Source organism: Bacillus rossius, chromosome 13, assembly GCF_032445375.1.
Source record: "Bacillus rossius redtenbacheri isolate Brsri chromosome 13, Brsri_v3, whole genome shotgun sequence".
Classification (NCBI taxonomy): Eukaryota; Metazoa; Arthropoda; class Insecta; order Phasmatodea; family Bacillidae; genus Bacillus; species Bacillus rossius.
This window is the reverse complement of record NC_086340.1, coordinates 32,203,918-32,218,980: the sequence shown is the minus strand read 5'-3', so window position 1 is coordinate 32,218,980 and position 15,063 is coordinate 32,203,918. Positions and strand designations below refer to the sequence as shown.

The following is a 15,063-nucleotide window of genomic DNA, read 5'->3' as shown; positions in this document are numbered from 1 at the left end:
TGGCCCGACCATGTGGTCCCACACACACCTTGCCAGAACAAAGATGGCGCCCATTTGTTTATAGTGTTCCAGAACTATCGTGCTCTCCCTACTTATAACAATGGATCATTTTACAAACGCACATGCTGATGTATTTTTATTCTACCCAGTAGTTAGACATGCTTATTACAAATATGATATTGTAAAATTTCATCATGTACTAAACAAAATGACATTGTTTTGGTGAAATAAGTAGCATTGAACAAGTAAGTGTTGTATTTGTTGAAATTGTGCTATCTTAATGAATAAACAGAGATCGATAAAAATAAAAACTTAAATATCTTGTTAAAAAAAAAATTGGCCTAAAAATAAAACCATAAAATCTTGTCTCTATAAATAACATGAAATATCAACAAAGTGTTCTTTTTATAGCTCTCAGGCTAGTATATATTTGGCACACATTGTAGATATTTGTTTGTGTTTTCTCACAGTATGTCCACATTCAGGTAAGTTTTCATTGGTCAGAGGAAAGTCTAGGATTTTTTCTTGAAATCATGGAAAAGTTATAGAAACTCCCCAGTGATAATAATTTGAGGGGGAAAATATCATGTTCCAGTCTCCAGACCACGAGAATTTTTTTTAGATAGTTAGTACATGGTCATATAGACTATAAAATAAATAGCGTATGGAAGGTTCTGTTTGGATAGTTCAGAAAAATTCCAAAATAGATTAATAATTTTTTTAAAAAATAAAAAGGGAAGTTTGAAATTTTGGTCATAGAGAGTCAAGTAAAAGTCAGTGAAATGTTTATTGCAAAATGACGTGGACACCTTGCAGAAAGTTTTTTAATGTTTCAGACGGTGTGCAGCGTGGGGTACTGCGTCGCCGTGTACTTCCTGACGGCCCAGCCCGTTGAATTCTTCCGCCTCTTCCTGTTCACGCTGAGCTGCTCCGTGGTGGCAGTCGTCGCGCAGAGCATCGGGCTGATCATAGGAGTGTCCTTGAGCATCCAGGTGAACCCGCGAGCCTTCTTTCTGCTGCACTCATGGCCATCGAGGTTAACCAAGGAGCGAGGGGGATATTCATCTGCCCCTTCCCCTATTATTTAATGCACAACTTATAAAATCCTACGATTTAAAAAAAAAATGTGAAGACTGTTAACGTTAACATTACGATTCTATTTACATTTTACTTATTAATATTCGTTCTATCTGGGTAAACCCTAAAAAAATAAATAAAAATAAAAAATCTGAGTGAGTCTCTCGGTACTCACCACAGATGTATGACATCTAACCTCTGTAACCAGACAGTTAATGTGTTCTCAGTGGTATGAGATAGCCGGTCTGGGTGCAGGGTTTAAGGGTTTAAGCCGATGAGCCGAACCACATCTTTGAGTGTGATGTCACTGCGGCCATCTTCGACTCAAAAAATCCTCAAAATTCCTCAAAAATGATTCAAAATGACTCAAAATTTCATATAAACTCTCTGTTCGTGTCCTTTTCCACAAAAATTCAAAAATTAGGATTTGCCTTAGAAAGAACACATATTCCAAAAAGAGGCTTAAGCATTCATGTCTACAGCCTCTGATAAGCCTCTGACGTCATCTAGGATTATGACGTCACTGTTGCTATTTCCATTACGGAGAGAGAGAGATATAGAGAGAGATAAAGATAGCGAGATAGAGAGATATAGAGAGAGATATAGAGAGAGAGATATAGAGAGAGATAGAGAAAGATAGAGAGAGAGCTTTGTGCAGGAAACTATTCGTGCATCAAAGAAATATCCTTCATACTCAAAGAACTGAGGGAAGCTGGCTACATACAATAAGGGCTTGTTTTATTTGTATTTGTATAATGTTGAGATATAAGTTTAACACAGTTTCATTTTTTTATTGTGCTTCACAATGCGCGTCCTTTTCGTTAAATTGTGCTTCCTTTGGTTGATTGTGCTTTCTTTTGTTGATTGTGCTTCCATGTCGAATGTGCTTCCTATAATTCTTTATTTTTGTTGATTGTGCTTCCAAATGTGCTGCCTTTTTATTGTGCTTCCAAATGTGCTTCCTTTTTGTTGATGGTGCTTCCAAAATGTGCTTCCTTATTGTTGATGGTGCTTCCAAAATGTGCTTCCTTTTTGTTGATGGTTCTTCCAAAATGTGCTTACTTTTTGTTGATTGTGCTTCCTTTTGGTTGATTGTGCTTCCTAATGTGCTGCCTGTTTGATTGTGTTACCAAATGTGCTTCCTTTTTGTTGATTGTGCTTCCTTTTTTTGATGGTGTTTCCTGTTATTCCTTTTTGTTGATTGTGCTTCCATTTCTTTGATGGTGCTTCCGATTGTGCTTCCTTTTCAATGATTGTGCTTCCTTTTTTTGAATGTGCTTCCGATTGTGCTTTCTTTTTCGTTGATTCTGCGTAGTAAAATCTGTAGTGACTGGTCTTGGTAAAATATTTTTCAAGTTCTCTTGGTCCTTTAGTATGTATAAAACATGTCACGATGGTCTAATTGATTGTAATTAGCTAATGACGAAGAAGGTCATGAGGTCCGGAAATGACTAGCTTATACGACTGACATTGTTCATGACCCGGTCTCGTGATCCGGAGATGCTTGGTCTGTATGTATGGATTGCTTTGTACATGAAATTTTAGAGGTTATTCTAAGTATTGAAAAAAAAAATTATACTTCCGTGTTAGGCTTGTCAGCAACGTATTTAATTCGTCAGACAGGTATATTGTCTTGAGTTGATTTTATGTAGAGTGGATGATTAATAAACTCCACGATATGTGATGGGAAACAGAATCTAAAATTTATTTAATATTTAGTTACACTTGTCACTGGTCAAGAATCAAACCGAGGACAGGAATCCCTTGATTAAAATGGAGTGATTTTATTCGGTGAATTTTGGAATTTTTCCCGAATTTATAGGTCAATAAATACAAATATACAAGATGGCTGTCATAACGGCTTACTGGAGGCTGGTAGTAGAGGATTTTATGACTATTTTAGGACTTTGATAATGATTTTTAGAAATTTTTTTTTTTACATAAAATAAATTAATGCTTTGATCAAGTATCGAACCAAGGACAGGAGCTGATAGAATCAATCAGTATATTGACTGCAAATTAATTTAATGAAATTTGGAATTTTCCCTGAATTGCTAGCTAAATAATTACACAATTCCAAGATGGTGCCCAAATCTCAAGATGGTGGTTGCGTCAGTAATAATAAATGATTACTGCACTCTAGCAGGTAAAATTTTATCTAATATGATGGTAGTGCACTCTAGTAGACAAAAACAATATGGCGGACATGACATCATACCAGCTTTATACACACACACACACATACACATATACATATACCTTGGTATTGGTGGTGGGAGGTCGGTCTGAGGGCGGCTTCTATGGAAGAAGGATCTATCTGCATTTTTTTTTATTTTTGCTCTTACCGGGTTCGAACCGAGGACTTAAGGCATAAGTGCTTTTTTTAAAAATTGTATTTTATTAAAATTTAATTAATTCAATTTTTTATTATTTGTGAATTTTTTTCTGATTTTCTAGCGTAAAAATTATGGTTTTTCAAGATGGTGGTCGTAACGAAAAGTGTATCGATCTAGAATCCAATGTGGTAGTAACGAAACGTATAATGGTGACATAGTACTCATCCAATATGGTGGGCGTAACGAAATATGCAACATTTATAGAATCCAAGATGGTGGCCATAGCGATATTTGCAACAATGTTTCAAATATTTTTATTAAAATTATATTAATTAAATTTTTTTATAAATTTAATTTTTTTTTAAATCGGATAATAAGTCAATATTTTCAAGATGGCGATCGTAACGGAAATTGCAATGGCGACGTCATAATCATAGATGACATTAGAGGCTTATCGGAGACTGTAGATATGGATGCTTAAGCCTCTTTTTGGAATATGTGTTCTTTCTAAGGCAAATCCTAATTTTTGAATTTTCGTGGAAGATAAAGACACGAACAGAGATATTATTTGAAATTTTGAGGCATTTTGAGTCATTTTTGAGGAATTTTGTGGATTTTTTGAGTTGAAGATGGCCACCATGACGTCACACTCCAAGATGTGGTTCGGCTCATCGGCTCAAACCCTTAAACCCTGCGCCATGACCGGCTATTACATACTACTGTTCTCATGTTAAATAGACTTATAATATGGAACTGGACACAAAATTTAACTTATAATACTTTAAAATGTTGCAGAGGATAAATAATGTAAACAATTTTTTTTTTCTTTCAACTATTTCTGGACGCGAAGTTTCCGCACCTGTCACTAAAATTCGCTGCTGGAGCAGCTACGTTGACTATTGAATCATTTGATTTGCAACCAAAATTTAAAAATTTGTAATGAAATGGCTCCAATAATACTGAAAAAGACTTGAAAAAAATTACTGAACCCCGCATTTGGACAAGAGTTTGGTCAAGGTATTTGATTATATTACAGCTTATCATGTAAAAATTCATTAAACAGTATTAATAAAGTTTCTCTTTTTCTTCGTGAACTATGTTTCACGCCATCCGCCATTGGATTCATTCCATACTACTTCCGTTCCATTCACGAAATTACTCCTACTAAATACTGTGTACCGAGATCTAAGTGAAAATATTTGACTCAACTTCCCTCCCCCATGTAAAAGAAAATAATTGGCAGAACATGTGACTCATAATCTACTAGATATTTGTTGTATTGCCTTACATTATATGGCAAAAAAATATTTTGGGGTTCAGCAACGTCTGCCCATTCGTCTGTCGGCACCTGCAGTTGGAATCATATTGGAATCATGGCTTCCAAGTGAAAGCGTAATGCATCGTGTTCAAATATTTGACTATTACAGCGTGCAGAATGTCATGAAGGCCACACTTTGTTGGTCGCACTTTAGTTTTAAGCAAGTCAACTGCGCGTAGTCGTGTATAATAAGGACTTTAACAAACGTTTATATAAGTCTTATGCTGTTGGTTGTACTAACGGGAATATATTTGACATTAGTTACCGGAACAGAAATTAACAGAGATGATTCACATGGAGAAGTTTGTTAAATTAATGGTTCAACAAAATAAAAAAATCACGGGCCTGACAGGATTGGTGTGAACCAAGCGGTAATACGTGAATAAGCACTTTAGTGTTTGAAAAATTAAAATGTAAATATCCGGACAGTAATATCGGTTTCACTGCCAGTAAAGGATGGTTTGGAAAGGTAAGCGACGTGAGTTGAAGGTCATGCCCGGACGGGCAAGCTAACCAGCCGATTGACGTTACGCGGTGCCGTATTTGTTATAAAAAGTATTCAATGGTAGGCTTATAAAGATAAATGGTGTGACATGTTTATCGTTGAGTGTTATTCTACACATTTCTATTAACTAAAGAATATTTCCCTTCACATTTTGGAACACATTAAGTTAATTATCCTTGCTATTTATGGAGACTTTTTCAGAATACGCGATTTCAAATAACAGAACATTTTTAGGAACGTATTAGTCGTGCCAAGTGAGGGATTGGTGCATTATTTTTTTTTAGATCAAAGTGGAATTTTAGTTAAAGTTTACATATGCCTGTTAGTTACGTAAAAAAATATTTTCTTGCAGAATCATTCACTTACATGAGCACAGGAACATGCTGTGAGTCACAGTACGTTGACAGTTGGTTACAATTGAAACATCCTAATTGGTAGGAAGCCTAGTAATAGGGAACAACATTAAGTATGTCAAAAATTAATATTTAAAAAATGAAAAATCGACGTGTAGTTTTCCCGCCTGAGGCAGGGTCTGCTTGGATGGAATGGTGCTGACTCTCATAGGAGCTGGCTGCTCGACCCGAGGGACAGACTGATGAATGCGTGAGGTGAGTTGAATGAGGTATGTAGTGAATTGGGGAAATGGGGGGGAAACGGGAGTACCTACAGATAACCCGCAGTTCGCGTGGCAACGTCCACCACACATTTCCCACTCGTGAAATATCCATCCAGCTTGGGAAATTGGCTGCCGAAAATCTAACCCTGGTCACTTTGATGGGAGGTGAGTATTCTAACCACTCGACCACTGTGCCTATTGATATGACTTTTCTTAAATTAGTAGCAAGTGCTTTCCAAGATTTTTAATGTACGGCAGCATATTCAACTTTCGTTAAATGATTCATGCAATGTGTAATTTTCATTTAATACAATTTCTTGTGTTTTCAGAATTTCCCTTTTTTTTTCTTTTCAGACAGCACCAAGGGTGAGTGACCAAAATTTCTAAAAGGGTGCGCCACCGTTGGGTGACCAGAATTACTCTATGGAGTATATTTCCTAAAATGCCAAAATCTCTGATGTAAAATGTGTTCTAGTTGGGCGCCTATAAAACTCTATAAAGTACTAGTGTTGTGATTGTGTATGTAGCACAACTACTAACCTCTACAGAATATTAAATAAAATATGTCTTGTTACGTTGGTAGTGAAAATAAATTATTCTCAGGTTGTATGTACTGGTGTAGTTTGACTCTGTGTGAATATCAGAAAATAAAATGTCGTATATTTTATTAGCAGTATGTCTCCTTCTCTTTGGTGTAAGTATTCTGACCTTAAAATCAACAAATATAATGACTAAAACAATATTCCTTAACTGGTAGTGTGTTTAAAAGCATTAACTTCTCTATGACTGCTGATCTCAGTGTAATAAAAATTAATTATTCTTTTCAAGACAGCCAAAGCTAAATAATACTTTCTCTCTGGTTTAACATACACATGATATGCAAGTATGGTTATCAATCGGAAAAATAAAAGATATAATGAAAATTTAATTTTTTTACTAGGGTCAAAAGTATGGTTGTATGGGTGACAATACTCTTTTGCAACATATTCAACTGTAACATGAAAAGTGACAGAGTCAATGATTAGCGAGCAACATCCAAACACCTTTGGGACAATTATTCATATTTAAATAGGTTTTTCATTAAACAAAATTTCAATATCAGTTATACTTAAATGTCTTTCAGAATTAATTACGTTTTACGTGATTGAATCACTGAATAATGGTTTGGTTATCAGTCAATATTTTAAATCTTATTGAACACATTTTACCTGGCAAATTAGTTTTTTTTTTGTTGCTACTAGCTCAGTCTCTTTCGGTAGATCAATCTATCTCAAGACTTCTGGACCTGGGGCTATTCTTTAAACATTCAAGACAATTAATGACTTTAACAGACTTTAACTTCGATCTCGTACATATTACTGATCAATGTATGTTAACCAGGTCCAGTATGTACAAGCTACAAGTCTTTACGTAGTTAAGTCGTATTAAGTTGGTTTTGCGAGTTTCAAATTATGTCTTGATCGTAAACATCATGGTTTAAGATATCTTGCCATTAGAATAGGACAGGTACCTTCTCGCTGTTCTTGTTAATTCGGGGATGGGGCAGACAAACCTCGTCGCGTCGTTACAAGACCAAGAGGCTGTGGAAAACCTCTCCGAACCCCTGTCTCTACTCCAATGTTGCTGGTTAGATCTCAGTCTCTCCTCCGATGTCGCTGGTTGGGTCTCCGTCTCGATGCACCTCCTCTCGTGCTGCTGGTACTCCCGCAGGACTGGCGTCGGTCACCTGGAGTCGTCTAGAAGGCTGATGTCCTCCGGTACACCGTCTACGATGCCGTCTACAGCCGTCGAACTCCTTCCATCTCGAAGATTGATAGTCGTTTCCTTTTTTTCTTCTTAATTAGTCGTTGATCTAGTTCTATTTAGGCTATTAGTCAAAAACCTATCGTCGTCGTCGATTCTTTAGTAGAGCTCCGAACATCGGTAACTACCTCTTCTTCATTGCGTAGTTCCGGGCATTTCTTACAAAATCATCATTTTCACGTATATTCTAGCTATTCAGTCGTCGTTCCAATGTTTTACGTGATATTCTTATATTCATTTATGACTAAATCACGGAGCTCTCTCTCTCTCTAATCATTCTCCCATGATAGTAGAACAGAAACTAAACTTACAATTTGTTTTAAACAGTTAAAGTTTTCTGTATTGAACACACTCAGAAATCTCACTGGAAATTACTAAATTGTTTAAATAAAATATATGCGCAGTCAAGCGTCCAATCATGTCATGACCCAAAAACAATATTAAAATGTGCAAGCTCATTTCCTATTCGTCGCCGTTTAACAAATGTTTGCAAAGACATTTCATAAAATTATTACTTAGATAAAACAAGATAAAACATGAAAATATTAAAGAGTAAAACCAAATTGACCTGACCATAGAGAGACAATACTTGTAAATATAATTCATAACAGGGCTAAGACAAAGTCATAGAGGTAAGAAGTAAAAATAATAAACATAAAATTCCTTTCTATTGAGGGCTTCTCAAATACCTCTATAACGTTTTGCATTTTGCATTGTTTGTCATGGGAAAAAGTCGTAAAATGCAAAATAATAAATGGAAACACAAACTCACAGAACACAAGCCTGAATCAGCTGATGTCAAAAAGATAAACACAAAGATGAACCTTAACAGGTATTATGGACAACATGAGGATGACAGCACAGACGAACACATTCAAACTCAAATCTTGTACTGTCTTTGTGTTGTCCATAATACCTGTTAGATTCATCGTTTGGTTAAGCTGTTTGATGTAAATGATTTAGGCTTGTTTCCTGTGGGCTTATGTTTCATTTTTTTTTTTGCATTTATGAATTTTTCCCATGACAAACAGTGCAAAACAGCAATGGCGGATGTCCAAGAATTTGCAGTAAATCATCCAGCATAATGGTATTAATTTCATATTGATTGGCGCTTTTTTAAAAAGATTATGGTGGTCAATGTTTGTGAGAAAGAATATTAGCGTATCAATGTGGCTGAGGCAGCAAAACAAAGCATTTTACGCAGCTGGTATTGGAGCACTGATGAAAAAATGTGATGAGTGCATGAACATTGATGGAGATTATGTTTGGAAAATAAATTTTTTTATTTTTATTTTTCACAGTAAGTTATTTTTAAGTAATATTTTGTGATATACTAAATGACTTTGTCTCATATTTCACAACAGCTTTTCTTTTAATAACCTGTACCAATCATTTTCGTATTAATGTTTTAGAAAAAGTAAATTAGTAGTTAATCACAGTTTTGTTTGTTGCAGAATGGCACTATTTTTGGACCACTTACTATTATGCCGTTCTTCGTGTTCTCTGGCTTCCTGGTGCGAATGAGAGATTCTCCAGTGTACTTCCACTGGCTGTTCCACACCAGCTTCCTGAAGTACGGCGTGGAGTGCTGCGCGTGGGCCGTCTACGGCTACAACCGCAGCCAGCTGGAGTGCCGAGAGGTGTACTGCCACTACAAGTACGAACCACTTGCTACGTCTCATGATTAGTGATGGGCAGGGGCATGAGAAAAAAATCGTAGTATTCATTAGATTGATATAAGGTATGCAAGCGCTAGCGATCATTCACACAATCTGATCATTCAGTTGAAATAAGGTATGACCGCAGTAGTGTGTAAATGTCGGTCCGAGCCCAGGAGTAGGAATGTAGTGCCTGGTGTTAGTCCGCCATCTTGAATTGTGACGTCGTGGCGGGCATCTTGGATGACAGTCTTCAAAATTTGCCCAAAATTCATCCAAATCCACCAAAATTTACAGTTCTTGGAAAAATTCTCAAAACATTTGAAAAATTAAAAATTACTACCCTATTTTAATGGAAAAATTCCTGTTTTTAAGGAAAATTTCCCGTTTTAGTCCTCAAAAATGCCAACGGCTTGAAAATTCCCCACATAGGCTTAAATTCCACAGCGACAAGTCGCCATAAGCCTCAGAGGTCATGACCTAGACCATTAGGATGTCATGGGCGCCATACTCAATTGTGAAGTAACTGTTGCAATTATCGAAATGGCTATCATCTTTAAAATGCATATTTTTATGCTAAAAAATTGCAAAAAATATTTAAATTTTATAAAAAATTTAATGAATAAAATTTAAATAAAAATGTTTCAAAATTTTTAAAAATATAATGTCACAGCGCAATCTTGAACATCCATAATTATTTATCTAGAAATACAGAAAATAATAAATAAAATATTATTTAAATACAATTTAAACAAATTTTAAAATGGAAACGTACTTACATCATGGAGTCCTCAATTTGAACCCAGTGAGGATGATCGAAAAAAATGATGACATATCCTTCCTCCATGAGAGCCACTGAGAGATTGAGCTCCCAGCACTAATGCCAATGTAAATATATCGCCACCTAGTATGACATCACGCCTACCATCTTGTTTTCGTCAGCTGGAGGCCGCCATATTGTTTTCGTCTGCTAAAGGCTATCATCTTGTTTCCGTCTGCTAGAGGACGGTGCCGCCTCATTAGTTTGACTTTTACCCACTAAAGTGCAGTAATGATTTGTTACTGGGCGCCCGCCATCTTGTTGCTATCTCAGCTGTCATCTTGGAAATCTGTATTTATTTAACTTTAAATCCAGGAAAAATTCTAAAATTTTTTAAAAAAGTCTGCAATTAATAAACTGAGGACATAGCTGCTTACCCAAGGCTATTTGTAGTGGGCGCCACCACGTGAGTGGGCATGTGGACCCGGCTGGTCCTCCCGGTCAGGTAGTTACGTGGCCCGTGTGAGGCGAGATATTGGTCCTCTAATCAATCAAGCTAATTAATTAAGATCTGGGGCACTCTAGGTGTCGGGATCACCACACTGATCAGCCTACACAGATGCCACGGGGTTGGCGACACGTCTCTGATGACTCCGCGCACGTCTGGCCTCGGCCGATGACAAAGAGAAACTGGGCGAGCAGCGCTCTGCGTGCAGGGAGCAGGCAGCTTCCCGCCAGAACAAAACCGTTATTCTATTCTGTGATCCCACGCCAAGGGTTAGTTTTAAGGAAGAGACAAAAGACTTATAATTTATACAATCCCTCATCTGGGCTCAGAACCTTAAACATCAACTACTTAATGTATTAATGCTTAAATAATAATTGTTTTCATTGTTTTCTGGGTGACGTCGCACTGCCGCTAAGTGCCCTCTTGCGGTAGTTCGTTGCACGCAATTTAAACACGCACGTTTACATACGTCGGCGGTACAAATGCCGGTAAGGAGGGGAACTGGACAGTGGATTCGGACCAGGCTTACGAGGCGAAGCCCCTGCTGACGTAAAAACTGATTGTTTCAATCAATACCTGTCCTTGGTTCGATACTAGATCTATGCAAAAAAATTAATTTTAGGTTAAAAATACTCTTAATTAATAAAATATGGTGGAAAGTCCTAAAATCAACTTAAGTTCCTTGTCTACCAGTCTCCAGTAAGTTTTTGATGACATATTGGCCACCATCTTGGAAATCCACATTATTTGATCTACAAATTAGGAAAAATATCCAAATATCATCAAAAAAATCACACATTAATTTAATAATTTATTTGACCATATCCTTACTCGGTTCGATTTTGGTTAATGCAAAAAAATTTAAACTTAAATATATTTCACATCAATTTAACATTAAAGGGACTTGTTCGAAAAGAAAATATATTTTTTTTACAAATACATAATTATAATCTACTACAGGAACACTTGCTACAGTAGGCAATATAATAAACATTTAGTTCTACATAGGCTTTAACTGACTATTGCTTAGCTCCAATCAGTTAATGAAGACAAAGACCAGCCAGATCATTTTTCTACGTGGTCTTTTTCTTCCCAACAGAGTTTCTCGATACTGTGTTTAACGGACTGCTATACATCGTTGGAATTGTAAATGAGAGTATTCACTGTCTTGAATGTGTGGTTCTTCACTTTGTCCTTGAATGGAAATGGTTTGCCATATACACAGTCCAACCACATGTTATATTTTAAAAATCGATACGTTTCTACTTCATCTGTATGCTGAATGATTGTGTTCTGCTTGATACCATCAATAAAAGTCCTTTGACTCAATAAATGTATTTAGATAATAGTAATCTTTCAATGTTCCACAAAATGCAGATCTTAACAAGTGGAATCCATTATAGTTTATCTGTAATGCACCAAGCACAGTCTTAGATTTAGATTCATGTCTAGGCCTCATCGCAATTGGTTGCTGAACATCTGTTTTTGTACTTGTACGCATACGAGTCTCCGATCTAAAGCGAGGAGTCGAAATGTCTGCAGGTAGTTCAACAGTAGGCACATGAACTTCACCTTTACAGTTTTACGCATGTCGTCTTATTGTCAATAGAGTAAACCAAACATGACACTTATTGCAGCGAAACTTCATATGAGATGGATTATTCATTCATTTACTCCGCTCATGTCTTCGTGCATCAAGAGAAAATGCGACCGACATATCACAGTAGCTGCAACGATGTCTAGTCGACCATGACAAAACTTTCAGACCCTAACGAGATACTGATGTTGCTGCAGCTAAATCGGAAGGACACCTCTGTAGATACTGCAGCAAAGATTATGTCCTGAGAAGGGATGCTAGACAACATGAGAGGAATGATTGTGTTAAAAACTCTCTACGCAAAATGTTCAGCTGTAATCGGTATAGCCGGTTGTTAACAAGATTTAATAGCTTAAAAGGACATGGCAGAACATGTAAAGCCAATCCCATTTACGCATTTACGAGATATGGGATATTGATAAAGCCACTAAACTAAGGAAGAGTGTGTTGCTGGATGTAAATAATTTTCCTTTTTGTGATCCTTATTATGTTCATAGCGTGACAAAAAACTTAAATTGAAGGATGCTGACGGTTTAAGGAAGACTAAAACCAATGGAAGTATCATCATCGTGAAAAGTGAGAATACATTCAAGCCCATATAAGTAAATCCTACATACTTAGGAAAAATGATGGACACTTTGAAAGGAAGCTTTTAGTTGATACAGAAGCTCCTACGTCAACGATATCGAGTTCTTGCAGTAATCCACTTGAAGATGCTGACTTCTATAGTGATGGCGACAGTGAGTCTGAAGCTGGTGACGAGCTCGAAGACTGTGCACATAAAGCAGGCAAGATCGGAGACTCTGATGAAGCCCTGAAACTAAAATAATGGAAACGTCATAAAAAATAAACAATTCTGATGAAGCTTATGATAGTGATATTAAAAATATTTATGATAAACATGCAAGGAAGATGAAAGCAGAATATAATTATTACGCATCATGAGAAGAACCAAACATTTTAGTTGACAGGTAAGAAGACTTCTTCTCCATGCTCCGCTTTGTGCAGGAATCTATTCTCATATCAAAGAATTAGCCTTCATACTCAAAGAAATAAAGGAAGGTGGCTACATTCAATTATGACATTTTACCTCCATTTGTATAAATAAAAATAATATATTATATTTTTGATTTCAAAAGGGATTGTTATTATTTCATGAAATTGATTTCTAACTTAGCCTGAGTTCATGCGAATGCATGTTTAATAACTGCATTACATGTCCTGTTTGTGTGTGTATTGTGTGTTCATTGTATGTCCTGTGTGTGTACTAAGTATTAATTGTGTGTATTGTGTGTTTGTCAATTGTGTGTCCAGTGTGTGTATTGTGTGTATACTGTGTGCTCCATTTGTGTTTAGTATGTGTATGAGTGCTGTATGTTTATTGTTTATTGCGTGTCCAGTGTGTGTACTGTGTGTCCATTGTGTATATTGTGTGTTCTTTTCTTTTGTGTGTAGTGAGATCTGTAGTAGCTTTGAATATTTACTAGTTCAAAACATATTGGTATTGATAAAACATTTTTCTGGGATTTTTGGTCCTTCAGGAACCATAAAACATGTTATGTTGGTCTAAGTGTTTGTAATTGATTTTATCGATACCTAGGTCTGACAGTTCTGTAACGTTGTCTTGACTGCTTTAATTATATTATAATAGCTATCGACGAAGAAGGAGTTGTGATTCAGAGATGTCTGGCCTATACGTCTGATATTGTACATGGTCTGTTTAAAACGTTTATCCAGTATCTTCGAAAAATACATCTTGGTTCGTAGACATTTATTCTATACGCCTAACATTTTACAATGCCTGGTTGGAAGGTATTCCAAATATCGAAAAATTAGACTTCCATTTCAGCTTAGCAACAACGTTTTTATTTCGTCGGTTAGGTCTCTGGTTTAGAAACATTTTCGTAGAGAGCATGATTAATAAACTCCACAATAGGTAATGGCAAAAATAATTTAAAATTTATTATAATGTTTAGCTACTCTTATAACTGACTGTGAATCGAACTAAGATGGGGAATCAATATAGTCAATTATATATTAATTATTAATTTAAGATGATTTTGGAATTTTTCCAGAATTTCTAGGTTAATTATTATGAATTTTCAATATGGTAGTCAATATGTCATCATCAGCTTACTTGTGACTGGTAGCAGAGGAATTTAAACAATTTTTAGGACTTTTTAACCTTATTTATTGAAATTAATATTTTTTTAACCATAATTCATTTTTTTTGTATCGAGCAAGGATCGAACCAAGCACTGTAATCGATTGAATTAATCGATTAATTATTTGCTGATTTTTTTTATGAATTTTGGATTTTTTCTCAAATATCTAGTTAAATAAATACAGATTTCCAAGATGGAATTTAAGACGGTCAGCAAATGGTGGGCGCTCTGGCAATAAATAAATAAATAAATACTGCACTATATCAAGTGAAATTTAAACTAATATGTAGAGACCCCGAAAAATGGTGAAGCGCGAAATTCACGAAATAACGTGAAAATTTGATACTTTAAACGAATTTTGCGACTTTCCTTTGATTTTGACATAGTCGCGAAATTCACGCTTTTTCGCACAAAATAATGTCCTTATGTCATAAGTTCTATTTATTTACGCCATCATAAACATAGGCGTGAAATAAACATAGACTGAAAGACTAGTGCCGTGATATTATCTTCGTTTTGACACGTTACTGAAATTCACATATTTTTATTACTCTGTTTACAAACAGTAAATATTGCCATCGTAAATGAAAACAAAATGTAAAAATTGTCAACAATCGATATGTGCGCACTACCAACATAACAAATTGACTCCACAGTTTTCGTGTTTTGAATAATGGTCGTTTCTGCCGCAAGGCGCACTGGTGTCGATTTTTCTAACCT

At 35.9% G+C, this 15,063-nt stretch overlaps 1 protein-coding gene across 1 annotated transcript in view; it reads left to right on the top strand.

Moving 5' to 3' along the window:
* The window catches only part of LOC134538431 (ATP-binding cassette sub-family G member 4-like), a 327,680-nt gene that overhangs the window by 298,264 nt on the left and 14,353 nt on the right, over positions 1–15,063 (top strand). Inside the window, exons 10-11 of the mRNA XM_063379755.1 lie at positions 837–992; positions 9,110–9,312. Of these exons, the coding sequence (XP_063235825.1) occupies positions 837–992; positions 9,110–9,312 (359 nt within the window). The remainder of the gene's footprint in view (positions 1–836; positions 993–9,109; positions 9,313–15,063) is intronic.